A 27,952-nucleotide genomic window follows, 5' to 3' on the forward strand; every position below is an offset into this window, starting at 1 on the left:
GATCACATTGATGCATGAAAGTAAAAGTAGGGGCGAGATACACAGCAGACGTTAAAAAGATTTTTTTCTGAATTTAGCACATTGGATGAGGCTGATCATTTATTCGCAGCTGATGTTCTGTTTCCATGGATAACTGAAACTGCAGCTCGGGGAAGTCTCATCTTCCCCACAGCCAACCTGCAGAAATGCACAGCATCAGCAAAGAGTAGAAGAAGCTGTTTCTGATTCCTACAATGTACAAGCTGTAGGTCAGGAGATTCAATTATCTGAGCTAAGTGTGCATGTCAACAGCTCTTCTCATTATAAATTGTCTTTAATATATTTTTTTAAATCTAGATAGGGCATTGCCAAGGTAGGCACAAAGGTGTGGTATAGTTTGTGCTGGATAAGCCAGTTCTGTAGAACAGTTTCCTTGATGAGTGTTTGGGATTACAAACAGTGCAGAATGATGTACAATGTTTCCTACAAAGCTTGCCCTTTTACCTTTGTAAGGATGGGAGCATGCAAACAACCTGTGAGAAGTGAATGCATGAGCTCATCTTTGATATCTTTGATGTACACAAATACCTTGCTGAACTCGGGGAAAGAGGGAGTCCCTTGACTTGGCTGCAGGCAGGAGGAAACACTAAGTCTGCATCCTTCCTGAAGACAGGACAGACAGAGCCGAAGGGTCTGCTTAGGAGCAAAATGCCATTGTCCTACCCCATCAGGAAAGTGGGAGAGAGACTCTCTGCCACCACCCTCTTTCTCAGTGGTAACAAGAACAGTCAGTTCCGTGCTAGGGAAGGCTGGCTACAGCCTATTTTTAATCTCACCATCTTCTGCAGGTTTCAGCTTCAGCATCTTCCTAATGCTCCACCGGGTCCTGTCCCCCCCCCCCCCCCCCCTTGTCTTCCTGCCACTGGTGCAAGCTGATTTCGTACTCCCACAGCTCCCTGTGCTGCAGCCAGCAGTGCAGCAGTAGCGGCCTCACAGAGAGGGAGTGGGTGCGCAGCGCTGAAACGGAGGGAGGCAGCCCCACGCCCCAGCATCGCTGGCAGGCTGCCCAGCAAAGTGGGAAGAGCAAAAGGGGAAATTGCTTTTATCCTGAAGGATGTTGAGTCAGCCTCCGTTTCTCATTAAGAGAGAGGTTACCTTTTGCTCTCTGGCTTTGCTGTCTTCCATGTGGGATTACTCCAGATCTCTGCCCTGCTTTACCCAGCATTTTTTTCCCTGTATAGTTTCCTCAAACCAGAAGGAGGACTGAAATATTCCCCAGTGCGTCCTGAAACAGTTCTCTGCAAAGTTGCAGCATAGCAGTATCCAAAATTGGATTGAGGCAGGATCAGAAACTCAATATTTATGTTTTCCCATCAGGATGGCAAATCTTGCCAAATGGCAATGCGTATCTGTTTTGATAATGAAAATTGCCTTACCTTTACTCTTCCAAGAGGTGTTACAAAAAAGATTGTAAATGAGCAATAATTCTTAAAATACAGCTTCAGTTCCTTCCAGTGACGCTTTTAATATTTTTACGTTATTAGAGTGAGGTGCTGAATTGCCTAATTAATCCCCTACACACTGCAGTGACTAAGCTAATGTCTAGTCCCATTCTGAAGGGAACAAAGCAGCCAAGTGTCCCTGTCTGGAGACACAATTAATACAGAAACTTTGGTTAAAATCTCAAGAACCTTGCCTTCTGACTCCCCATTCCGGCCACTTCCCTGCTCATGGGAGACGATGCATTTTCTTTACTAGTTATGATTAGTTAATATTAGTTTAAAATGTTGTCATTTTTAATTACAATAATTGAGACGTGCCAGCAGATACAAAATGGAAGTGGTTTTCCTCTGGTCGACATATGTTTCTTTCAGAGGACAAGCATTTTATCCGTGTTTCAACAAACCTGGAGAAAATGCTCTTCCCTAGCCCCAGTTTCACTCCAAAACGTGAGGCAGAAGAAAGCCTTGAACACATTTTCCGAGGTATGTGATTTCCCCTTAAGAAAGTTTCTTAGCTGCACGTTTCCAAATATGGCAGAGTTTGCATCTGGGAGCACATTCCTGGAGAGGAGGAGGAAGGAAAGCTGTGTGCTGATACCGCCTGTCTGCGGCAGCTGGGGCACCGATGCATTTACCTCCCTGATCCAGCCTGTGGGCACTTGGGTACCTGTAGCATATAAAGTGTAGACTTGGTAAGAAAATTGCAGCTGGGATTACAAAGGCTAAATAAATGAGCTCTCCCAAAGGACTTCAGGCTGTGAATGTAGCCAGTGAATGCAAACTGCTAACTCTGCAAACTGATGAAAACTAAAAATCCCGACAACCTTGCCAGCGTAACATGAGAAAAATAAGTTACATGAGGCATTTCTCATATCTTCCCAATAGAAAGTAGCCCAAACCTAGTAAAATCTGGTGTTACTCCAAACTGTGTGCTTTCTCTGTTTAGCTCCGAGAGGAGCTGATTGCACTGGTAGCCGTGTCCTGCTTTCTCCATAGGTGGGAAACGAGAGGTTGCAGGTAAGGGATGCAGTAAGGGCCAGGGTTACACAAAGAGAACGGATGTGTTAAGAGCTTCCCTCCACCAGGAGAAAATTCGCCAATCAGTTGGGGTCGTTTTAGATTACACAAGTAAATAAGGAAGGCTTTCTGTTGTTATCTGTAGGATACCACCACAAAGGGAAAGACAAATGGGGGGAGTGCCCCTTCTCCCCTCTCTGGTCTGTTCTCCCACGTGTCACACTGGATAAAATCCCCTCTGATTTTGCTCTGTTTGCTGTATGCTCCTCTGATCCTGGCACTCGCAGCCTTCCAAGAGCATCAGCTGTCAGCTCCTGGCCTCACAGAGCACACTGAATTAGTCTGAGACAGGAATGTTTTGCGTGTGGTGTTTTTTATTTCCCTGCTCAAGTTAAAACTCACACCCTAGAGAGACCTTTCCTGGCTTACTGCCGTTTGGGTCACTCATCGGGTTGGAGAAAAACATCATATTAAAAAACAACTGTTTTATGGACTATCTTAAGCTGCACATGAGTTTTTCTCTCCTGTTTTTGCAAGAAAGTGTCTCTCTCATGGGCACTCCTGCAGGAGCTTCAGACAGACATGGAGCTTGGCATATTTATTGTAAAGGACATGGCTGTGAGCAAATTTTGATTGTATCTTCCCAGAAATATCAGATGTGGAAGCCTAGTCAGTCGAGGTGCAAAACAGAAGAAGACAAGACACCAGTGGCCGCAGGGCAAGTGGAAATAATTTGAGCACACCAACTTGTTACTGGGCTTCCCACTGACTACACAACCACACCACAAAGTATCTATGTGAGGAAATCAGGTCTGATGAGCTACCCAGTTACAAATGAAGGAAGAAAAGAAACCAAAATTACTGCAGCTGGGGCAGCTATTAGGTTGGGGCAGCTCATTAGGTTGCTGCTGGCCATGCTCCCTACCCTACAAAAGCAGGACAGCTGGAGGTAGAGAGGGGCTTGGAAACATTTGTTCCTCTTCCTCTAAGCTTGGGAGTTGTACAAGATGGTCTCCTGCGGTACTGGGAGTAAATGAGGCAGTGGGAGAGTTTGCTTTTCTCCTGCTTCCTAAGGGAAAATGGAAGATGTGTCATGACCTGGGAGCTGGAGCAAGAGTCTAGGAGACATGCAGGTAAGCACAGGGAAAGTTAAGAAGAACAGGGCAATGATGTCTGTAGGAGCAAGGAAGGCTGCAGGCTCGATGATGGGAGATGTAGTTAAGGTGTGTGTTTTGTGGGGATGAGAAGCAACTGTGTAACAGTATTGTGTCAGGGGAATGCTGTGTGTGGGGACATGTCTAACACGTCTGAATTTTTTAACTAAAATGATTATTAGCTGTCATTAAACAGTGTTGACAGGTGTATGAGGCAGGTGTTGTGGATGTGCTGAAAATTCAGGAGATGTGCTCATTCTTGCTTGAGTAAGCCAGAAAAATAGCACAAAAAGGGTGATAAGGATTGCAGTTTGGTTGCCATTATAGTGACCGTGTTATCTACTGGCTGAGAGATCTTAGTCCTTGGTGTCCTGGACTCATTTTTCATACGCCCATCTGTAAGAAGTCTCAGCTATGGAGGCCTCTCATCCTTGGTGTGGCATCAATCAAAATGCTAATCTGTAGTCCTCTGGATTATGATGAGGGACAGGGCTTTTCACACAAGAAATAGCCATTAGTGGTGCTAGCTGATGCCTTAAGTCCTTCCCCTTTCTCACATGGGTAGAGCTGGGCTGCAGAGAGGACACTGTCAACAGCACAAGAAAAGGAAACTGCAGAGCACTAATGTTCAGGTTGAGTTGCTGCTGACCTTTCTCAGAGAATTGTTTATGTCTTTCCTTGAGAAAACAGACACAAAGTAAAATCCAAGGGAAATGTTTGGGCCAGTGCGAGCCCTCACCACTCTCCCCAGTTTCTGCCTTGCTGGATCTCATTAGGGCTTAGGCTGTATTAGAGAGAACCTGCCAGCATGACTGTATAACCTAAACCCTCCAAGATGAGTGTTCTCATTACAAGCTTATTACAGCTCTCTGCTCAGAAAAGGCTGCTCCAGCTAATGTGTCTGTAGCTTTCTTGGCACCAAGTGGCTTGGGAGCGCTGATGCCTCTATGGGCTGGTGTTAGTGCGCAGTCCAGGATATAGAGCTTGTCACACGGCAGTTCTTTCACCTCTGGGTGCTGCATGTGCTTCTTCTGAAATATAAAGTGAGTAGAGGTGGAAAGACTGCATTGTGATGCTACGGCATCAACAGGATTTAGGTGTTACCACAAGAGGATATGCAACCCGTGTGTGTGTGTGGCATTCATTAAATCCTGCCTCTTGAAGATCACTTCAGTCGTGGAATTAATCCAAGAGTCAGTGCCATTACCTTGATTTGTTCTAGAAATAAAAGTATTTTACCTTTGTATCTTAAAAGAAAGCTTATGTGGGTTTTTCATTTGTTTTGGACAAAGTTTGACTAAATAGGCAGTAGCAAGCTTTCTCACCCTTTCCATTGTCCAAACAGACTAAAGCTTACTTCTTCCACGCATGGTGTAAGGAGGGCTAGGACAGATGAGTAGCTTTAACAATTTGAGGGGGGAGAAGAGCAGGAGCAGAGGACTGCTTAAAATAATGGCAGGCTTGCTCGGTCCCAGTCATCACCTCTTAGAACTGGAGGAAAAAAAAAGAATCCTGAAATTTGTAGGCCAAGCACAAACTATGGTCGCAAACTGTGACCAAGTAATGATGCAACCGTGAGCTGTAGTGGGGGGAAATCCAATAAATTGCAAACACCTGGTGGCAAAGTGACCAGTTGCAAACACCAGCTGTCACAGACAGCACTGCATGCAGGACCCAGGCAAGAAAACCAGGAGTGGTGGGGTAGGAGAGAGAGAAGAGGAACGAGCGGAGGCAGGCAAATGTGACAGAGCTTACATGTTGCCATGGAGAGCAGCTCATGATTTTTCCTCTGTGGCCTGCTATTAAAAATGCATCGCTTAGCTCCTGCCAGCGTGGTTTTTATTTTTTCCCTCCCCTACGGGAGGGACATCTGAAGTGAATTCTGACTGTCCAATCATTGTGCACTCAGTATCAACAAAAATATACAGGAGCTTGACAAGTGGGAGTTAGCACTTTTGATTCTTGTCTCCACGGGGTTTGTCACAACTCTTAAGTCTGAATAAGGTGGGTTGTATATGGGATTTGCTTTCTGACCTCCCTATGTGACAAATGCCCAGTCCGCACCAAAGCGTTGCATCCTCATAACTGCTTACAGCTGCTCCACAGCACTGCTGTCGTGACAAAGCTGAGCTAGTGCTCTGCAGCTCTTTATTAAAAAGCTTCTGTACCATGGTCTGAACAGCCTTGACAGTATTTATGGAACATCAGCTAAAGATGGCCCACATGCATGTAAGATGATATCATTTTTTGATGCAAAAGAAGTGCTGTCTGAAACGTGGAACACAAGGGGAAAAAGTTAGCTCTACTGACAACGTGGAGTTTTAACAGGAACTTCAAAAACTGGACTGCAACAAACTTTCATATACTTCCTAAGCTAAAAATTCATAGCAAAATGTTAAGTTGCAGGGGAGGGCTGCACAAAGGGCAAGTGACTTACTAAACCCTTAATTATACACGGAGCCATCAGCGGCTCTTTGTTGTTGTTTGTTTAATGCTGCAGCTCTGCAATGTTTTTGAACACTTAAAAACAGCTACCAATAAATAGAGATTTTCCAGCTCCTGTATGTTAGTCTATGGTTTAATTCTGACTTGATGTTTAAAATTCAGCCTGTACTTGAGACTGGAGTATTTCTGTTGAGCTGTGGTGCGGGGCCCCGCTGTGTAAGCTGCAGCAGCACAGCAGACCTCAGGCTCCTGCCAGAACTCTGCTGCTGAGCTGTGTTTGCAAGCTGTACCAGCCCACCTCCCAAACTATTTTCTTTTCCTTTATATAACTATGTGGTCCCAGAACTGCCACTCATATTTTGAATCACACTTTATAATCGTTTCAACCACTGGGAAGAACTTGTAATTTTCCAAAAGGGGGGAAGGGGAGAGATGTAGAATGTTACCAAGAAATTCCATAGATATCCATATAGGAAATGGGAAGGGTGTCACAAGCAGTACCTACCACCTGCAGTCACAGAAAAAATAATTGCTTATGGTAAGTCCCTCCATACCAGAAGCATCATTTTTTGACGTATTACTAAGATAATGTGCCACGAGGAGAAATTTGCCACTCTCTAGCTGACGCTCTGATCAACCTTGTACTTGGCAATAATCTGTCATTCATTCCCATATTCTTTCTAACACCTTGCTAACAGTCATCTTTCCTTCCCACCGTTTTCTGGCTCCTGTGTGGGTCACTTGGGATCCCTGGCTGCCCGAGTAGCACAAAAGGTGTTCAGTACATCATGACGCTGATTGACATCGTGATGCTGATTGTAGTGGTGTAGAGGGATGCTCTGTGGGATGTAGAGAAGTGATAACTCAGGTCCAGGCAGCACTCTAGCAAGAGCAGACTGAGTTCTACATAAAAGAACCTGTCTTGTTTCTTGCCCATGGCTAGTCAGGCTCTGTTAAAGCTAGTACAAGTACTAGTGGTGCTCTGCAGTTAGTGAGGTAGGTGTTTGCCATGAAGCAGGCAACAGATTGTCTGTACCTTACAGACAGGGAACAAAGAGCCAGGGAGGCTGAAGGAACATGTCCATTGTTCTGCTGTCAGTGAGAGAAACTGCTATGAAAAGATCCAAGACAGGGCAGCCTTACTTATGCTTGATGCTTTTTTTTTTTCTTCTTTGCTAATGGAATGATGAATTTTCATAAACTTGCATCCTTAGCAAGTCTGTCATCGTTAAGAGAAATAATGTAATTGCTTTCCAATGACATTAATAAACATATGGAAAAACAAAAGACATGACCAGCATCTATGGCATAGGGCTCTCCACTATAAGCTCATCTTCCCTGAGTGGATGCAGCCCTGCTGTTCCGTAATTTTATCAGCAACTAAGCAGCTCTATTTCATGGAAACAGATATACTTACTGTTTTCTGTCTGCTGCTGTGCAGAATTTCTGATATTCATGTTGTCTGCTAATAAACTAAGGGCTTCTTACACTTTGTAATAGCCTTATTCCCCTCTTTGCCCATCAGCTAAGCAGGAACTTGTGCACTTGGCCACGGCTCCCCCAGTCACAGGAGCTCTGTACCCACCCATTGCAGGATCTCAGGATACAAGTGATGGGAACTGAGGAGACAAAAACAACCTTCCCCTAATCTTATGTTTAATATTACGATCTTAATTCATGATTCTCAACACCTTCAAAAGTCATTTTTCTGTTTTGTTGGTGTAAATCCAGAAACGAACCTTGAGCCATTCTTTTTCTGCTACTGATATCAAAATAACTTGGATGCAGCTTTTCATCCAAACTTTACCAGCCTGATATCTTCAAGAGCAGAATGTCTGGAGAGAGCTTATCCTTACTTCAGAGTGGCCATGAGAGCTGTAAAGAAAGCTTTTTGGTTTTCTGGTACATCCAGTCCCCAAAGGGCCCTGGAAATAAGAGCTGCATAACAGTGAAAAATAAAAGTGTAAAGGTCCATCTATCCGGCCTGCCTATGAGTCAAGCAGCCGCAGTTCAAGGCTAGGTGTGTAGTCCTGTTGCCTCCTCTTCTGTTTTTCTGCTCACTGCCTTGCAGCTAATTTAGCCCTTTGAAGCTACCTAACAGCATTTGCTCTGCCTGTGGAAGAATAATTGACTACTTAAAAGATGCACTGAACAATGAGTTTCACCTTGGTGCAATACTCTGGAGTCCTTAACTGTGAGGACAAATTATGTTAACTAGGGACTACCAAGACATAAGAGAGAATTAATCCTATCAGAAAGTTAGATGGGGACACAGAGCAATTAGAGTTTTTGTTGTAGAACAAGATAGCTGCAATGGAAGTGCAATAAAGTGTACCAGCCTACAAAATCACTGCAAAGTTAAGCTATCTATTAAGTAGCATGAGAATGTAAAACAACAGCTACACAGATGTTTGGATGTCTGCAGTCATGAGTATGCAGAAAACTAGCATAAAGGTGTTTTTCTCCAGAAAATTCAGTACATGCATTTTATGAGCTGAAGAGTCTCAATCAAGGATTTGAAGGGGTAGAGCTGCACTCTCTTGCCTGGGGGTGCAGTGCTGAACTCACAAGTTTGGGATATGACTTAAGACTCAATTCTGGTATCCTGGCTTTATTTACTAAATCATGCTCAAATTTACTGCCACTTGCAAAGTAAGTCTGAACCTCAACTTTATTCTGCAGAAGCACAATTAAGATGTTAACGTTACTACTTTCAAGTGTTTCTTAAATAATGCATTACCTAAGAGGAACACTCAAACTTTTTTGAGGTGTTGTTTTAAATAATTAAGATTATATGTGATAAGGATATGATACGTCTGTTTAATCCCTGCTTTCTCAGTTCCTGTATTTAGGAACTGAAGTAAGACTCCCTCTTCCTGGCAGCCATCTCAGACTATCTTGGTTTCTTTTTCCAGAGCCATGTCCTCTTGCCACCACGCAACTAATGGCTCTTCAAGACAGAGCACTTCATGAGTTCCAATTTGTTTTTGAACAGCTCTTCTGGTTTTTAAGCATCAGACGCAATGATCCCCATAGCAATCAGCAGCCCCAAACATAAAGCCTGCTTGTGAGGTGCCGATCATGCCAAAGCAGGCGGACATCAAGTACACAGCCCCCACCCTTTGATGTTACCCCCCCAGGTATGTGCATGCGTGCTCATATCAAACAAGTCCACCAGATTCTGGCTGTACAGCATCTTCTCTTGAAATTATTGTATTCCCAACCTGCAGGAAATAAAATCTGATTTACACTAATTTCAGTTAAAGGACAATTTTTTTTTTCCTGTAGCAAATAATTTCCAATATTAACTATCTAGCTACAGGTAGACATTATATAAAAATGCATATATGTTTGTAGATATCACAAAGAACTGAGTTTCAAGCATCACAATATAGCAAGTAATTATTCAGAGTGAAATATGGCAAGTTCTCTCTCATACAGTAAATCAAGGATATCACTTTTTCAGAGGTTAGAGAAGACTTTTATATGGAGTGAGATGTACTGAGAAAAGTGTTATAACAATTAACACTTTCACGTTATATACCTTTATTCTGCCTGTTGTTCTCTTTTGTAATTCTCATGTTGAATGGGTTACAAGAAGATTAGAGGCAATGGCAGAATGGTTCGACTCTCCTATGTAAGACTGCTAGGAACACTTATCTAAATGCTAAAGTGTGAAGCTCAGATGAGATTTAGACTTTAAAATGTCCTTATGGAGAAGCCATTGAACTGGGGACAGGGAGCCAATCCGGAAAACCAGGACTAATGTTGCAACACAAGACTTTACAACCTAAACAAAGTTGATGCTTTTCTACTCCTGTCTGTCCTTCAGTTTGATAAACTGGAAATCACTATATTGGTTTCTTACCCAGTTTTCCATGGTGGTTTCTAAAACAAGGCTACTTCTTAGGGAGTACCAGTCTTGTAGAGGAAAGGGAATTCAAATTGTTACTTGTGTGCCAGCCTGGGCCAGTAGTAGTAGGCAAGATGTGAACCTCAAAAGATTCTCCTTGTCCCAGAGAAAAGAAACTTTGAGTGAGGAGAGAAAAACCTTCTTGAAAGGGCAGGCTCAGCTGAGGGGCCATCCACCTAGCCTTCCTCTGTTATTGGTCTCCTGTTGCCAAAAGAATAATCATCTCTATTAGGCCCAGATGCATTTCTGACCTAAATTCAATGGTTGTCACTTAGAGTTATACTGGGGATTAATTTGGCTCATCAGGTCTAACCTGATCTTGGCAGCAATTTGGAAATGCAAACACCAGGAAGATTGTTCCTCTGGATAATAGTAACAGGCCAGGCCAAGCATATATGCCTGCTGCTCTGTGTGAAGCTGATGAATGAAATTCAAACATGAACTTGTACAGGGCTACCATAAACATGTATCCACGCAGTGCAAGTAGAATTAGAATCTGTTCCTATACGTGTCAAATCCACCACTTTCCAGACTTGACAAGTCTGTTGTGCTGCACCAGAATACCCTGCTCTGCAGGGCAGCCCAGAGGTTGCACCGCTAGGAGACCGGTTATCCAGCCCCTCTAACCCTGCGGTTTCTAGTAGCTGATTGTGGTTTGAGGTCACTTCTGGCCTGGATTCACTGCATCTGCATTCACACTCTAATGTGAATTGAGTTTATGGGACTGTACAACTGGAATTAAGCTGAGAACCATGCTCTACCCCTACTGCAGAAAAAGGCCTGTTGTAACTCTTATTGTAACAGAACAGCATCGGGGTTGTAGAGCTCTACTCTCCCCAGTTACCCTAACCACCTTCTTCCCTCCCTGTGCCTTGTAAGTTGTGCAACGTTACCTCAACTTGCTTCTCTTTTACAAATGAGAGTTTCCTCTGTGGAAAACATTCCTACTAAGTTCTGTGGTGTCAGGACCTCAGCTTAGTTGCTGGCTCCTGTATGCCCTGGAGTCCATTAAGGGCTCTCTGGTCTTTGACACCTTGTCATCTGCCTTTCCCCTCTCTCCTACCATGTCACGTCATCTTTCTCTGTATTTCAGAGAGGCAGACTGAGCCTCTGCCATTCTCTTCCCCTTGTTTTCTGCTCCCTCAATGTTATGCCTTTAAACTTGATCCACACACAAGCATTTAAAGAACCATCTCTGCCTGCATCTCTGTAGGATGCTTGTCCTGTGTCCATTTAATTCTTTCTGTCATCTCTACTTGAATATTCTTTTGTCTTAACCCAAAGACAGCAAAGCCCAACTCTCACTGTGTGGTGTATGTTTCTCACCAGTGACACCACCACCAACCTTTCATCACTCAGGCCTGCAAGTGAAGAGGAGGATTATGTACTTAATTCCTCCCTCTCCTTGTGCCATGCACTTGTCACCCCAAATACTTTTCCTCTTCCTCTCTCATACCAAGTTCAAACTTTTTCTTTCCTTACATTTACTTCAACCACTATCGCCTGCTCCAGCCACGGTTCTTTCAAACACCATATCAACTGCTTTCCACTTCATTTTGCAACAGATGAACATCTGTTGCTCTTATTATTTATATATCCTGCAACATAAAGCCCCTACCCCTGAATTAGGGATCTGTCAGAGTTCCTGTGTGACGTGAGGTAACTTGGTGCAACAACTTCTTTTTTCTGTAGTTAATATATATCCTCATCTGTTTTAGGAATTTACAAAGGCTAAATCAATTCACCGTTTCTTATTAAGACTAAAAAAAAATAGGTCAGATTTTTCTTATGCATGTAGAAATCTGCAGTTCTAAACATCAAAATGACAGAAGGCTGCCCTCTGTCCTACTCAAAGTCAATTAGTAGTGGCAGAAAGACAGGCGTTCACTAACACAGTGGTGAGTCCATGTTTTTCTTTCCCCACCTTTAAAGCCCGGGGTACTATGTATTCTCTGAAAGAGTGGACCACCGATATGCTGCTATATCAAAATACTGTCTTCCTACTTACAATTCCTTACTCTTTTACACTAATCCCTACAGAAGCTTAAAGTGTATTTCTGCAGTCCGTGTAGCTTCCTAAACTTAAGCATTAAATAACCCCACATTTATAGCTGAAGTATTTAATTTATCTTCATTTTAGTAATAAAAACATAGCATTTTTACATAAAAAGACTTCTAGTACAGTATTGTTCAAAAGCAAGGACCTGATATTTTACATCTATTGTGCCATCTCTTATTGTGCCTATGATTAAAAAAATAAGCAAGTATTTTTAGCTAACCCTATGCTAAGCCAAACAATCTGACAGCAGAAGCCTGTTACTGTAATTTGGAGGAACATTTGTCTAACCAGATACAGTCATAAAAAAAAAATCACCTTAAATTTTACAATTAGTATTTTCTAGAGAAAAATCTGTTCCACGTGGAATCCAGAGACTTCAATGCATTAGGATCACATCACAAAGCAACAGCATCTTACTAAACTTTCCTTGGAGACAGACTGGAACAGGACCATTGACGTTCAGGGATATCAGAGCCATCTGCAGTGAACAGTCTGACTAGTGAGATACCAGGGTGATCAGAACAGTGTGATAACCCAGGCGGAATGGCCTTCTGTGGGAACTCAAGCCTGTAATTATTAGACTGTGCTCCACAAATGGAATCGCTGTCCTAGGGCGGCTCCTTGTAGGGGAAGGCAGCAGCGAGTTGGCACAAAGGACAGAGAGGGAGAAGGGGGAAGTGTAGGGATGAGAAGTGTGATAGAGATCATGAGAGTTTTCACCCCAACTCCATTCCTCACATAGAAAAGGAATTTCTATCCACAGTAAAAGCAATGTGTGCTTGAGCCTGGGAGCTGAGCAAAATGAGAACCATGGGTGGGCCTGGAGCATAGGCAGAACACATCAGGTGAAATGCATGATACATAATGGATTCATGCAGGACAAGGATTTAATCTGAGACAGCCAGCACAGCTTCACCAAGGGCAAAAGGTGCCTGACCAATCTGGTTGCCTTCAGTGACTGACTGAGTGACTGCATCAGTTGACAAGGGAAGACTGATGTCATCTGCCTGGACTTCTGTAAGGCCTGTGACACGTTCCACACAACATTTTGATCTCTAAATTGGAGAGAGATGAAAGGTGGACTACATGGTGAATAAGGAATTGGCTTAAAGGCCACACCCACAGAGGTGGTCAGTGGTCATACTACCCTGCCCTTTCCAGGTGCTGTGGGAAAGGTCAATCTTTTCATTAAATGACACAAGACTAGCAGAGCTGGTACCATGTACGTGATCGATGTGAAACATCACATTTACAGATCTGGAATTAAGGCAATACAAATCTATTGGACTATTGGAAAAGTGCTTTTTATTTTCCAGTCACTGAAGCTGAGCCATGCTACTCAGCAGAGGAAAACATAGACATAGTTCTTACCCTTCCCAAATGTCTGGCTCCAAATTATTTACCATCCTTCAATATTTTTAGCATATGCCAATAACTGCGTTTTTTTTTTACTTATTCTGTTTTGAACATACTGTTTTTCTCCTAACATTCGAGCTACGCAACAGCAGCACTTCATCTAGTTCTTTTTTTTTAATCACAGCATTCTGTAAGTACTAATGACACCCCAGCACAGGTTGTGTAATTATGTATGCCACCATTTGCTTCCTTCAGAAAAATGAAAGAAGAAAGGCAGAGAAGCAAAAGCACAGTCGTCTGAAGATATTTAGGCATCTAATTCCCATTGAAATCAAGGAATTCCAGCCTAAGACCATGCCCAAAGCCATAGTGAAAGAGTTGTCAGGTACTTGATCAAATTCTGGCTCTCCTAGTTTAGCTTCACTGCCCTCCAAGGCTTCTAGCTACAATGTAAATGGAACATACATTAGGAATCTGTTCATTTCTGGAGATAAGGGTATCTTTGAAAATAAGGATACTACAGGGTATAAAAGAAGAACTTGTCTAACAGTGTGTTGTCAAGTGTTTATACTGTGTACATGTACAAGGACTTACAGGCTGGAGAGCACCAGCTGCCAGGCAATTAATTATATTATTTTTAATATAGGTTGTAAGCCCATATCAGAGTTAATAGAAAGGAACATGTATCTGTGCTACAGCAGATTCAGTGCAAAGCTTACCCGAACGTAAGTTAGTTTAACCATGGCTTTGCACTGGGGTCCCAGTAGATGTTTTCTTCTGCTATCTCTGATGTGATGTAGCGTAATCTCCAACTATTGCATGGAAAAGTTACTTGTTACTTCTGCAGTAACTGCTTAAGCAGTCACAATCAAGCTGATGCAATGTGTTGATACCTCAGAAGTCAGAAGAAGAGGGGAACCCCATGTCATTCATCATAGCCAAAGATTACAGCCAGGCATTGTCCTGGCTGGCTGGAGTTAACCAAGCTTAAAAAAGGAGGAGGAGAGGCAATAGACGGTTACAGATACTATATCTGTATTATATATCTGTCAGCCTTATCAGTAAGTATAGTAGCTCTCAAGGCTACTGACAAAGAGCATGCAAGCACCTCTCTCATACCTCTGTACCATGAACAGTGTGTAAAGGAAAGAACACTGAACATCCAGCACATCCTACAAGAAGAGATTTAAGTGTCACCATGAGCAGTGCAGTGAGAACATGTGCTCAAGTTATTCCTCAGTCAGCAAAGCTAACAAGGTTTTAGATGGTACTAGAGAAAGGATGCTGTGGAAGAGGTTCTAATAGCATTTGCAGGAATTGCAGGAATCAGAGAGATGCTGTGGTTTGTGGTTGGTTACCCTTGAATGGCTGCCAGATGTGCACCCAGACTCCCTTTTCACTCAAACCATTTATTAGGTAGCTGTCATCTAACTTCATGTATCTGGCAGATATGTGTCTCAGTCTGAGCCAGTTACTCTTAGCTCCCTTTGCAGTGTTTTTTTTTTCAGGGACAGGACCCCTGAGGGTGTGATTCACTTCACCTGTTTTACAGAAGAGGTGAGTCACATGCTGGTAGTGTCTAATGCATCCTCACAGACTCTAACAGCAACCAACTCAAACATACAGGTAGATGAATACCATCTAATATGTTCATTAAAAAGATCACTTACCATTAAGCTATTTTGAATAAATAATATTATCTTCTGTTTTGGTATATCAGCTAGCTAGTAAACTTCTTTAGGAGGAGTTTCTGCTACAGGCAGGTTATTGCATTCAGCTCTGTCCATTAGAGATCTTCCTCTGAAACATACAGTACTGGATACAAGGTTTTGCAATGCTGATAAAATGCTCCTGTGGGGTGATATCCCTTAAATTTGATGTTCCTAGCTCCTTTCATATTACCATTCTTCTTGAGGGTGTCTTTTTACAACACGAGGATGCTTGCACTGCTCAGATGCGCACTGTTGCTAAGAAACAAGTCCCAACTGTGCCTTTAAGACTCTGTCTTTAGAAATACAACTCAAGGAAGTGTTTTTCTTTTCATTACACTGTATTGTGTGCTTTTATTAAGATTTCTTTTAACTCTGATCTGACTCTTGAGGTTACATTTTTACCACAACCTACTGGTATAGGACCTGTTCTTTTCCCGTTGTCTGCACAGTGACCTACGCTGCTGTATAGGTAACAAATCTGTTTTAAAATAGTACATTTTAGGGTTACAGTAAGAACTCATTCTGCACACAACTGCGTTGTAAACAAGATCCAATGGAGCCTACTTACTGCAAATATCTGTTAGCACTGTACTATAATGAACAATACAAATTAGTGTTCTTTCAAATGGCAACTCCGAGGTGCATATATGCTACAAAACAAACTAGCTTACTTGGTGGTTTTGGGTTGGTGGTGATGTGTTTTTTTTGTTTGTTTTTGGAGGGGGTGAGAGGGTCATGTATGAAGTAAAACATGCTGAAGTCCCTCTCGTGTGCACAAGACGGTGTGTATGCTTTCACAAGCATAGAGCAGATCACAGGATAATGCGAGGAAATAACCAACACATAAGAACTTTTTTTCTTGTCTGTGTCAAGGAAACAAATTTCCTTGTCCGTTCTACCTATCAACTGCGTGTTCACTAAGATGTGGCACAAACATCTTGCTTTTTGACAAATATAAAGTCCAAGAGTAGTAGATGTAGTTTATTAAGAATGTTTTCCTAGGAAGAGATTAAAGGTAATATAGTATGGCTGTGTGATCAGATGCCAGTTCTGCTACCATCTTCCTGGGCAATCCTCAGATTATTTTCCCTGACTTCTCTATTCATACTACCAGCAGACGAAGTCTGACACAAGTCTTCCTTCGTATTTCTGTATCATAAAAGGCCTCAAGTATGGTCTGCACTTTACAATACTACTGAAATAATGTAGTAAAACCTTGCTGAGCTACTGACCTGTCGCTTCTTGCACCAGTGAACTCAAGAAAGACTTAATCAGTCACTGGAATAAGGTCTAGGTCTCATGTCACTTAGGTATTATTCCTTTCACAAAATACATTAAAGAACACTTACTAGCCTATGATAGTGTCATAAATATTAAAAACCACATTTGTAAGTGAGAAAGAATACATTCTGTGATACCAGAGCCTTGGATTTTTAGCTTTGGTTATTGGCTGTTTTGGGAAATACAATTCTTAATGGCTAATGCAAATTAGGAAGAATCTTCTCAGCTTTTAAATGCAATGAGAGCTCAGCCCTGAAGCTCCTCTTCACAGTAATACTTATTCGTACTAGCAGCCCCGAGCAGTGAATTTGTTAGTGCTTATGTTTGAGCCCGGTTCTCTTTCCATTACCATGGAATTGTTTGATAAATGTTACAGTAAGAAACAAAAATGGTGAGCAGATGTGAGAAATGTTTCTAGAGGCTCAACCCCATGCTGCTCTGCATGCTGTGGACTTCAGAGTTCTGACAGGTGGATTTATCTTGAAATTGAAACATCTTGTACTTGTATTGCTCTGGTTCTGCTAATTGTTGTACCAAGCAATGTGATCTGGAGTCCTAAGAGTAACTAGAAAGATGATGTCATATCTGATGAGTTCTGCCTTAGCACGCAGATTTACATGGCTTCAGCAAAAGAAGGATTCACCACGTAGCTGCCAAGCAAGAGTGGTTCTGGGAAACTAATATTTGGTCTAAATTCCACTCCTGTCTCCACCACAGGTTTCAATTAAACATCAGCTGCACTCAACAGGAGACACATCCTTACTTCTAAGTATGTTGCCTTGAATCTAACATCCAAAGTGGCTCCATTAGGTCTTCACTTTGATGGAAATGAGAATTTGCCTGTTGGCACCCTTGTGCCTAAGGAGTTATTTGTATCCAGATGGGCTCGTGACATGGAATGGTTGATGGCTAGACAGAGGACCACAGAATCATAGAACCATTTAGGTTGGAAAAGACCTTCAAGATTATCAAGTCCAATTGTCAACCCAACCTACTGAGTTCTATTGCTAACCCATGACTTGGTGTCACAGGGAAGACAACTTTTTTCTTCAGATTTGGAAGAAAATGACCAACCTAAAGAATGCAGTATTACCAAGCCAGTTTTGCCTGTTTGGACTTCTCCTGGCTGGCCATGACTTTAATACTTCCCTGGGAGTAAGCAAAATGATGCACATTAATATAACACCACCATCAAGCTTCTGTCCTGGCGATGAGATAGAAGAGAGATGAGCTCTTCCTCCTTCCCCACTTTCTTCTATATACAGTCATAGGCCTCACATTGAGTACTGTGTGTAGTTCTGGGCACCACAGTGTAAAAATGATGTGAAACTGTTGGAGAGTGTCCAAAGAAGGGCTACAAAGCTGGTGAAGGGCCTAGAGGGGAAGATGTATGAAGAGCAGCTGAGGTCACTTGGCCTGTTCAGCCTGGAAAAGAGGAGGCTGAGGGAAGACCTCATTGTGGTCTACAGCTTCCTCATGAGGGGGAGTTGAGGGGCAGGTGCCGATCTGTTCTCTTTAGAGACCAGCAATAGGACCTACAGGAATGGTGTCAAGCTGTGGCAGGGGAGGTTCAGGCTGGATATCAGGAAGAGGTTCTTCACTGAGAGGGTTGTTATGCACTGGAACAGGCTCCCCACGGATGTAGTCATGGCACCAAGCCTGTTGAAGTTTAACAAGCGTTTGGACTGTGCTCTTAGTCATGTGGTTTGAATTTTTGGGTAGACCTGTGTGGAGCCAGGAGTTGTACTTGATGACCCTTATGGGTCCCTTCCAACTCAGGATACTCTGTGATTCTATGATAGCTTCGTTCAAGCTCTGCCTTGCACTTCAGTAGCTACCTACACCTTTGCATAACAATAAAATAACACTAGCCTTCTGCGACAAATATGATGTAAGAAGTCTAGCACTTGAGGCAGAAAGGCCAGGTTAACATGTATAGCTGACCAACGTAAATAGGATGAAATCTTGTAAGATCACCTCAGGGAGTCAGCTTCAAAGGAGTGGCAGCAGAATCAATTTCAAATGTTTATACGTGGGATGTGTGAGAGGGGTAGAGGACTGAATGAAATAAGTACTCAGGTGCAAGCCAATGTACAAAATCACCTTCTGGCTTTAAAAAGAGAAAACAGGGAAGTGACTTTACTTGGATTGCCCATGACTGTAGTACCTGTGCTCTGTTCTCTCTTTTATATGAGACAGGGAGCCGTGAGGGTGGTGGGTCACTGGAACAGGTTGCCCAGAGAAGTTGTCAATACCCCATCCCTGAAAGTGTTCAAGGCCAGGCTGGATGGCACTTTGGGTGGCCTGATCTAGTGGGAGGCATCCCTGCCCATGGCAGGGAGGTTGGAACTAGATGATCTTCAAGGTCCCTTCCAACCCAAACCATTCTATGACTATATGGGCCATTTGGCACAGTAATTTCTGTGGTGTCAAGTTGCCATCGCCTTTCCCCAACACAACACATCAAGTACAATGTTGAATATTCACACACACAAAAATCATGTTTATGGAAATTAAATTGTCATGGCAACAGAATAGGTCTTGCAAGTATTTTAAAAATAACAAATTAACAAAACATTTACAAAATCTAAAATTGATTTGTTTATGAATACACTTAAAAACAGATATAAGAAATGGTTTTCTACCTACATAAGGATGAGATCACTTAAACCAAAAATTTCACCTTATCATATTGGTATATGTAATAGATATATGCATAGCTATAAATACATAGTTTAAACTAAAACAGCAAAGCTCAGTTTCAGCTGGACAGATACTAATGTGATCATCGGGCTTATTTTATCTCAAGTACAATATTTTCGTATATTACCATTCATACTTTGTGATATGACTCAGCTGTTTAACACAGAAAGCTTGTAACAATGGTTCATCATAATTTAGTTTATTAATCTCCATTAAAATCTCAGTTCTTCAGGGTCTTATAACATTTATCTGAAAATGTACGGACTTTCTTTAAAATAGCATACTCATTTAGTTCAGCTGATTTTTTTTTTTTCCACTTCTCAAGCTGAATTTGACCATTCAGGTTTTGCATTCTTCAGAAACTTTCCCTTATTATGACTTGTACAAAATGGTTAGCCACAAACTCAAGCTGACAGAGAATGTGTAATTTTGTGGGGATATTCATCAATGTTTCTGTTGAGAACTCAGCCTAGATAAATGACAAGCTGGTGAGATGCTGGATAATTATCTGTGGTATGTTCAAATTCATGTTCCCAGAAATGGCAGCCTTAGTCCCCTACACATTACCTTGCATAAGCATTATTACTGAAGTTAGAATTGTGGTACAGGTTGAACCCCTGCAGTGAACACAATTATGTTCCTGGAGTCTCTCTATTGATCACATTCACTCTTCCCTCCAGCAAGATTTAATCATTATCCACTCTGGGCATATCCTCTGGGTATGCTTAGAACTGGAACTTTTCATTTATGTTAGTGTATTACCAATTAGCTTTCATCAAACATCTCATTTATATTTACTAGTCTGGAAATTTCAAGTTCTGTCCGCTAACTTTCTCCTTGATTCTACATATCATGAAACCTATGAAGTTTATAACTTTATAATGGAAATCAACCAGTGAAGTATAACTACACAGAATGGCTTGTGATTTTTTTTTTTCATGCTCTTGGAGTATTTTCATTTTGCAGTTCATAGTTAGTCATATAAGCATCTTTACTGATGAGCATCTTTACATACTGCTACAACCATAGTAATGCTGCAACTGTGTAACTTTAAAGATGTAGAGCTCTTTAATGAAGACAAGTCTAAAGACAAACGGAACAATGTTGTATGTCAGACTGATTTTTATATCTCATAGAAAATAAGAAAACTCTTTTGTATTTCTTCTTTCCAGGTTATCTCTGAATCAAAGTTTTCATAAGTCCAGTGCAAATTAGTGTCTTTTTTACAAAATTAGGGACTATTTTAGAATCCCATTACCATCCAATCTCATTTCTCCACAAAATTGTACAAGTATTCTAAAATTCATTTTTCTACTTTATGCCATCTTTTGCCACCCTAGGGGAGTGTTTGTTAGGGCACTGCATGTGATTCGATGGATAGGAAAGAGCCTGAGAAACCTGTGTTCCTGCTTCCTTGACCATCCTGAACAGCTCTACCACCTCTCAATGGTCTTTTCATGGTGGACCAGAGAAAATGGCAGTGAACTGTTGCAGGCAACGGTGCTTTATCAAAGTTTATAAATCTCTGTCCACTGCTTCAGAGCACTAGAATAATTCACCTTTTTCCTGCAATTCAAGTTCACCTGTTAGCCAAAATTCATCTGTTAAAGCACTCTCCTCATCCAACTTCCATCTTCAAATCTTTTCATTCTTCTTCTCTCTTTCTGCAGGAATTTCCAGTTCTTTGTCCTTACCAAATCTCTGCTAATGTACTCTCCCAGGCTGTGCTCCTCTCCTTCTGGGCTTGATTCTCTATATTTCTCCTTGTCACACCATTCATCTGGAACAGCTTTCCAGAGCCCTTAAAATTCAGTTGGTTCACTTGGCCATTTAATATTTCTTCTCTGTCTGCTCCTACTTGCACTCTTAATCTTCATGTACATCTGTCCAAATTGCATTGACAACCTAGATTGCAAGACGCTGAGCAAACCCTGTCTCCTTATGTGTTCATTAAGTAATGAATATATCCACAGTACAGCAGTGAAAAATGTCACCGGCCAATTCTTTTGTCTTCTATTTGGATGAAAACAGAAGGCATGAGGGAGGGGAGAGAAACTTGTTCACATTTAAGTTGGTCTGGCAGTGACTGCAGTTCAGAAAGCAGCAGCGTTAGGTAGTGTGCAGCTTGACAGTGAAAAAAACAAAAAGTCATTATAAACATGAGTGGAGCTCAACAGCTGACTCTTACCAAGCACAATGAGTGAAGAGCAAAAAATGACCAAATAACATAAACAATACTAAATATTTGGACTATGACAGAGACTGTAGTCAAGAACAAGGTGTTACTGTGCACGTGTTGTGTATGTCCATAGCAGCAGCATTTGTAAAGCAAGGGCCGTGAGAGGATGACAAATAAGAAGGCATGCACAGATGTAGCATAAAGGCTAGGCAGATAAACACAGGGAAAGAATCCAGTCTTAAACAATGGAAAAGGACGAAGGAAAAGAATATATTGAAGTATTCAGGTAAGTATGAGCTAATCAAACATAACTGTGAAGCAGAAATCAGCTTCCTTCAATGATGCACCCTGCTGTATTTTATGGACACTGGATAAAAACTGAGGTGCCATGACGGAGTCTGTAGCAGAGATACAACCCTAGGAACACCTACCAAACAGCTGGTACCTCTGCTACTACACCAGGGAGCAGTGACCTGTGAATACACATGTGTTACCACAGGTCTCCTTTCCTACCTTACACGTGCAAGTGAAAAAACTACTGCAAAGAACTTCTTGATCTTTTCAATGCATTTTCAATTTTCCGCTTTCAGTGGAAATACAAAAAAGTAGAGTAAGGTCTACTGACAATAGGTTTGCTTTGCTTAATTAAGCTCTCGTGAAAAAATAGCTTGTTTGAAAAAATAGCTTGCTTCTCCAGCCTCTATGCACCAGAGGCTGAAAGGCAACATTAGCTACAGAATTCCAGCAGTAAAGTTCACAAATACAAACTCATAAAAACACCTGAAAAATCTTTGTTTTCCACAAAGAAGGGTATAAATCACCCCTATTCATTCATTTGCATGTCCATAGAAAAGAATTAAAAGGATCATAAATGCCAAAGAACTGACATTTGAAAGTCCCACTTTCTTTTTGGCAATATTTGCCCTACTATAGATAAGAAAATGTTGGTTTTTTTTCCTTAATTTATTGTTTCTATAATGAAGGTGATGGATATTTACTTGAGGCATCCATTTACAATTCCATGAAGAAAAATAAAATGGGTATTGATAATTTTAGACAGATCTCATTCCTGCAGCTTTCCTAAGTGGTGTTCTACACTTCTCTTCAGCTCTTTACAGAGCTCACTCTGCTGAAGAGAGCAATAGCTTCTAATTAGAACCTTCTGCAGATGCTTGTCGTGTATAAATGAAGCCTTAAAGCCAATGGTGCCACTTCAGTTTACACAGCTGAAGGTCCAGCCCTCAAAGTCTATCAAGACTGAAGCAGAATAAACAGATAACAAAAGACATGTTACACAGAGCTGTCACACCCCAGAAGAGGAGAGCTGTACACCACCGAAGAAAAAGGTTGAACCATCTGGGAATCATCCCTTTTTTCTCTAGTTGGCTGTGAGAGGCCGTCACGCATGATCTCCACCACTGGCTATTTCAAGCCTCAGCAGAGGCTGCTCTTCTATCTTGCACTAACGTTATACTATGTATTTCAGTTACTCCCTGCATAAAAATAGTATTCATGTGTAATTCAGGCAGTAATCCAAAAGTCTACCCTCCTCTTGACACAAGGGATTCATCCTGGAGAATACCTCACGCTTTCAGATAATTCCCTTCCTCATATTTTCCTCCCGTTCTCCCCTTTTGCTTTCCCCTCTTCCCACACATGTGATGTTGAGAGAAGGAAAAACGGGTAGGAAGGAGGGCAAGATTACTGTGTATCAGCTCAGGGAATGACAGAGAGCCAGATCTTCTCCCACGCTGACTGGCACATGGCAGCTCCAAGTGGCAGCTCCAAGAGAACACAGTCTGCGAGCTAAAGGGCATGGACAGACCCTTCTTTCAGCTGCCATCTGCAGCACGTACCGGCTGGAGATGCATACTGCTCAGTCCTGCGGGAACTGAAAATAGAGGATACACCACAATTTACCTCTGCTGGTGTTTTGTCTTCCATCCTTCAGAGCTTGTTGGAATATGAGTTAACCCTGAGACCCCAGAAGCTTCTCCAAAAGCCCTATACCAAACTACAAGTTCAGAGAGTCTGTGGCACAGACTGCCTGTGACAGAGCTGGAAGACTGATAGTTGTCAGTACTACAGCATTTATTATAGCACTTCCTAAGGATACCAGCTCCCTCTTTTCCCTTTCATACCAACTGCTCCTTTTATGGACCCGAACAAGGGACACCTTTGTTACAGCTCAGTCCTGCAGCCCTACCAGATGCATACGAGGAAGACCACAGCACACCATGGAAAATCCTGATGCGGGACATCACCAAGCAGTTGCATCCATCATAACGAATGGAAGCAGCATACAATTTCATAGCTGCTCCGCAAAGCAGACTGCAAGTAGATGGGTTAATCAAGCTTCTCTAGATTGCATTTGGTCTGGAAAATTAATTTTTGGCAGGGCAAAGTTTAACATATCCCCTGAATATGAAAAATTTCCCATGGGTCTTTTGTAATATTTATGCAAAGGGTAATTAAAACCCAGTTTACAATGCATCTTAAAAACTGCAGTTCTGGGTTACTACAGAAAACCCTAAAAATTACCCAACTGGAGAAAAAAAAAAAAAAGATTATAAACAAAGAGAAAGTATTACTTCTCCTGTTCAAATAGAGTAATACAGCAAAACATAAATAGCATACAGGAAAAATAAACTGGATATTTAAAATTCTCAGATTTCATCTTCATAGATGACTTCCATAACATAGAAAGGCTAATTTAACTGAAGAAAGGAGAGGCTTTCAGATGCTAAGAGACCTCGTGTGTGTTTGGTAGTGCATCAGAGCACAAGTTCTGCTTGGATGTTACTTGTCTGAGGTACTAGGCACTAACGAACACATCAAATGTACTGGGCTCCAAGCAGTGGAACATCTGATTTATTCAGCGTTACCTATTTCCTCGCCTGTTCTAGTGGCTTCTGACCTTTTATTAGAATTGCACTGCAGAGACTACAGATCAATTACAACTACATGCAAAACAGACGAGGAACGGAATTTGAGGGCTGGAAAATGGAGAACTTCTGTTATCACCAGTACGAAGTCACAGTCTCCACCTAAGCAGGGAAAATATATAGCCAGCCTGTGAAACATCATTTTAACATGTTAAAAATCTGTACTACGGGAACTGATGGGAATTTTGCCATTTACTTCACTGGGAACAGGCTCAGATGCTAGATGTGAATACTTCACATCATCACAAATATTTTGTAAGTGCTGCTCAGTTCATGGAGATGGTGTGACGCTGACACAAGATCTCTTTTTACCCTGACTATTTCTACCAGCAGATTTGTATCCCTCCTGTTTCTCCTTGCATGTAAGCTGTGTGATATATGACAGGATTTGGCTGAGACTGTACACAGTCATATTCTACTTGGCTATATTATCTGAGTAAATTTTTTTATGAAAATGTATAGGACATCAGGAGCTTCATTAAGAGTAGAGCTCATTTATGTATGGACTAAGTGCTGTGCTTTGCATAGGGAATCTGGGATGCATCTCCCAGACAAAGCTTTTGGCCAGTCCATGAGAATGCCACATGGAAGATTTGTTTATTTTTTTAAGTTGTAATTTGTTTTGCTACTTTCATGACAGATGATCAGGATGAACAGACAGCCAGAAAGTACTACTGAAATCAGCTTATCAAAAGGAAAATGGACCTTAAAAAAGATCTAAGGTCATTAGAAAATGAAACAGGCAAGCAAAATAAAACCATTTGGGGCAGGTCCAGCCAAACTGTGATGGTGCAACCAGCAGGGCTGCAAAATCCAGACTCAACACTCAAGCCTTCAAGCCAGCATGGGCTGGGAGCCCTGTACACCAGTCTTTAGAAAGGAAGCGCTACCTACTGCTGTTCTTGACTGACCCCTTCCATGTGAGGGAAGGCACAGCACTGGTTATCTCCAACAGCCCTGCAGCAGCAGCAGAGAAGAGCTTGTGCAGATAACCATACCTCAAGCCAATTCTGGCATGAGGACAGCTTAAAGAGTTTACCCTCCTAGGATGAGGGAAGGACAGGGAGGATTTTCTAGTGTGCTGTACAAAGTACATTTGATATCAAAATCATGTTATTCAAATGAGGTAGGAAAAGGGTATTTTAAGACTCCCCCCTCTACATTTTTTTTCTTTGTCTACAGCAAAGACATAGCATCTTCAGTGCAATGGAGAACTACGTTCACTTAGCTCTGATTTTGAAAACCTCTCTCTGAAGATGGTGGGAAATCCTGACAGTAGGTGACAATAACATAAAGACTTATGAAAGTACTGAACCGGGGAGTTTCTATTTGATTCATCACTCCAGGATCCTCAGGTGTCTGCACTAAGGACTGTGAAAACAACACACCTGAGGGTGCAGCATTACATCAGGAAGCATATATACCAATGCCACTCTTTCTACAGGAAAATTATAAGGGATTTAAAAAGGTGAACGTTTTCCTCAGGAACACGCTTGTAGGTTAATAGCAGGCACACAGAAATAATGACGACTTGTACACGTTGCACATAGTAAACCAGACTTAGGTGATACTTTAATCATTAAGAACGATTAAGAACTGATAATCGTTAAGAACATTAAGAATTTCAGGTTCATTAAGGAATTAAGCCACCTGAAAATAATAAAATGGGTAGGGCAGTTGTTTTTAAAGTACAGGACAAGCTAGGTGCTGCAGAGAAAGCTTCAGGAGTGGCCACAGTAAGTGAAATAGTATCCGGGACTATGGTAGATTCAAGGTATGGACTACTTTTTTGTTTGTTTCTTTTCTAATGGGAGTTTTTTGCTTATTGCTTGAATACTTGTACCTAGCCTTGCCTTCCAGGTGCGTTTGTGATCCTCACTCTCTAGCCTCCAGTTGCCCCTGAGCAGTAAGCAGTATTTCCTAATTAAAGGGGATGGCTTGCACAGTAATATGAAAGAAAAACACAGCCACAATTTACAACTATGCTACCTGAATCTCTTACTCGGGACCTCATACCAAGAAGAAGCGAATTCCCATCGTTTCTCGCCATCAGTCCCTTAGAGCAGCGGGACGCTTTATTTCTGTCAGCCTCCTTGGGAAACTCGGCAAGATCGTGGCTGGAGGACTCTGGCCACCAGCCTCGGCGGGCAGGCGATGAGGTGGTCGCTCCGCGTCTTGGTCCTGCCACCAGAACTAAGTTTTTAGGAGTCTCGACGCCCGCAGCGCCCCGGGGCAGGGCAGGAGGCGCCGGCACCGCCCTGAGGAGCCCAACGGCCGCGCGCGAGGCTCGCGCCCCGGCACCCCGCGAGGGGCTCCGCGGAACTCGCCGCGGGGGCTCGCTCGCTCCCTCCCTCATCGCGGCACCCTCGGCCGAAGTTACCGCCGCGGTGCCGGAGCGAAGCAGCGGCAGGTGGGAAGCGTGCGGCCCCGGCTGCGCGATCCTCGCCCCGGAGCTCCTTACCCAGCCCTGGCACGAAGGTGTTGAGGAAGAGGCAGATGACGGCCACGGGGAACGGCATGTAGGGGATGGCGGCGCGCAGGGGGCCCTTCTTCTCCCGGACCTGCACCACCACCCCGCTGGAGGGGCCGGCGCCCCGGCTGGGCTCCCCGGCCGCCGCGCTCTCGCCGTCTTTGGGGAGGGGATCCATGGCCGGCGCGGCCGACGCTGGCGGTGCCCCGGCGGGCTCCGAGCTGCCGCCTCCGCGCGCTCCCGACGCTGCGCGGCCCCGCCTGGGTGCTGGCGGCACCCGCCCCCCCCCCCCCCCCCCCCACTCCCCCCGGCACCGCGCGCGCGCTCCCGTGGCCGTTCCCGCCCCGACGGCGCCTCAGGGAGCCCGGGCGCCTCAGGGCCTCCCCCCCCGCCGTGCCCGGTTCCTCACACGGTCCTTCCCTCCCCGCAGCGCCGGTGGTAGCGCTAAAAAGCACTGCCTGCCCCTCGTGTTTGTAAAAATAGCTGCCTGCAGGTGTAAGAGAAGCTGTAAACGAAGCCCACGCAGTTAGCTGCTCGTTTGTTGTTTGAAAAAGCGCTGTCAAGAGGGAGAGGGGAAGGGGGGAGAGCCTCAAGAGTTAGAAGGGAAAATAAAAATACGCGCCCCACATGTTAATCATGGCTTGGGACAATGTGGAAATGTGTCTTCATTCACGTCAGTACTGCAGAGTGGAATATCCTTTTGTAGGGCTGGCATTTATTGTTCACACAGTAAAATGGGAAATGGTAATAGGGCTTGAATGTGTCTGTAGTCAGAAATGATGGCGAGGCTGGGCGTGCAGACGGCTTTCAGCAAAGGAACTGGGAGAAATATTAAAGGCATTAATCCTGATACAAAGCAGAAGTGTGATATGCATACAGGATTTCTGCATGAGAGGTAGTCCGTGTCTCACTGCACGCTTTAGAACTGTATTTTCACTTTAGGACTTCCTATTAGGTATTTATGGCGGGGGGGATTGCACTAGATGATATTTGAGGTCCCTTCCAACCCAAGCCATCGGTGATTCTATGATCACGTAGTTCCAAGGAAGAAGCATACTTCTGTGCAGATGAATGCTTTGTTCACCCAGAACTACCTGTGGACTCTGTTGTGACAGGACTGTAATGGCACTGAGACCTCATAAGTTGTTCCCATCTTACAGATGTCAGGCAGTTCCGCGAGGCTGGATTTGACCCAGTGACCCTTCCTGGTGCAGATGAGAACTACGCTTATTGCTTA

The 27,952-nt window shown here is 43.0% G+C and overlaps 1 protein-coding gene and 1 long non-coding RNA gene across 2 annotated transcripts in view; one reads left to right on the forward strand and one right to left on the reverse strand.

Moving 5' to 3' along the window:
• Positions 1-26,977, reverse strand: part of STUM (stum, mechanosensory transduction mediator homolog) — a 38,153-nt gene extending 11,176 nt beyond the window's left edge. The window contains exon 1 of the mRNA XM_035320984.1: positions 26,707-26,977. Within this exon, the coding sequence (XP_035176875.1) occupies positions 26,707-26,893 (187 nt within the window). The 5' untranslated portion in view covers positions 26,894-26,977. The remainder of the gene's footprint in view (positions 1-26,706) is intronic.
• LOC118163894 lies at positions 3,171-23,120 on the forward strand. The gene is made up of 2 exons (XR_004749237.1): positions 3,171-3,631; positions 22,409-23,120. It is a non-coding gene; the product is annotated as an uncharacterized LOC118163894 (long non-coding RNA).
• Positions 26,978-27,952: the final 975 nt, after the last annotated feature.

Source organism: Oxyura jamaicensis, chromosome 3 (assembly GCF_011077185.1).
Source record: "Oxyura jamaicensis isolate SHBP4307 breed ruddy duck chromosome 3, BPBGC_Ojam_1.0, whole genome shotgun sequence".
NCBI lineage: Eukaryota > Metazoa > Chordata > Aves > Anseriformes > Anatidae > Oxyura > Oxyura jamaicensis.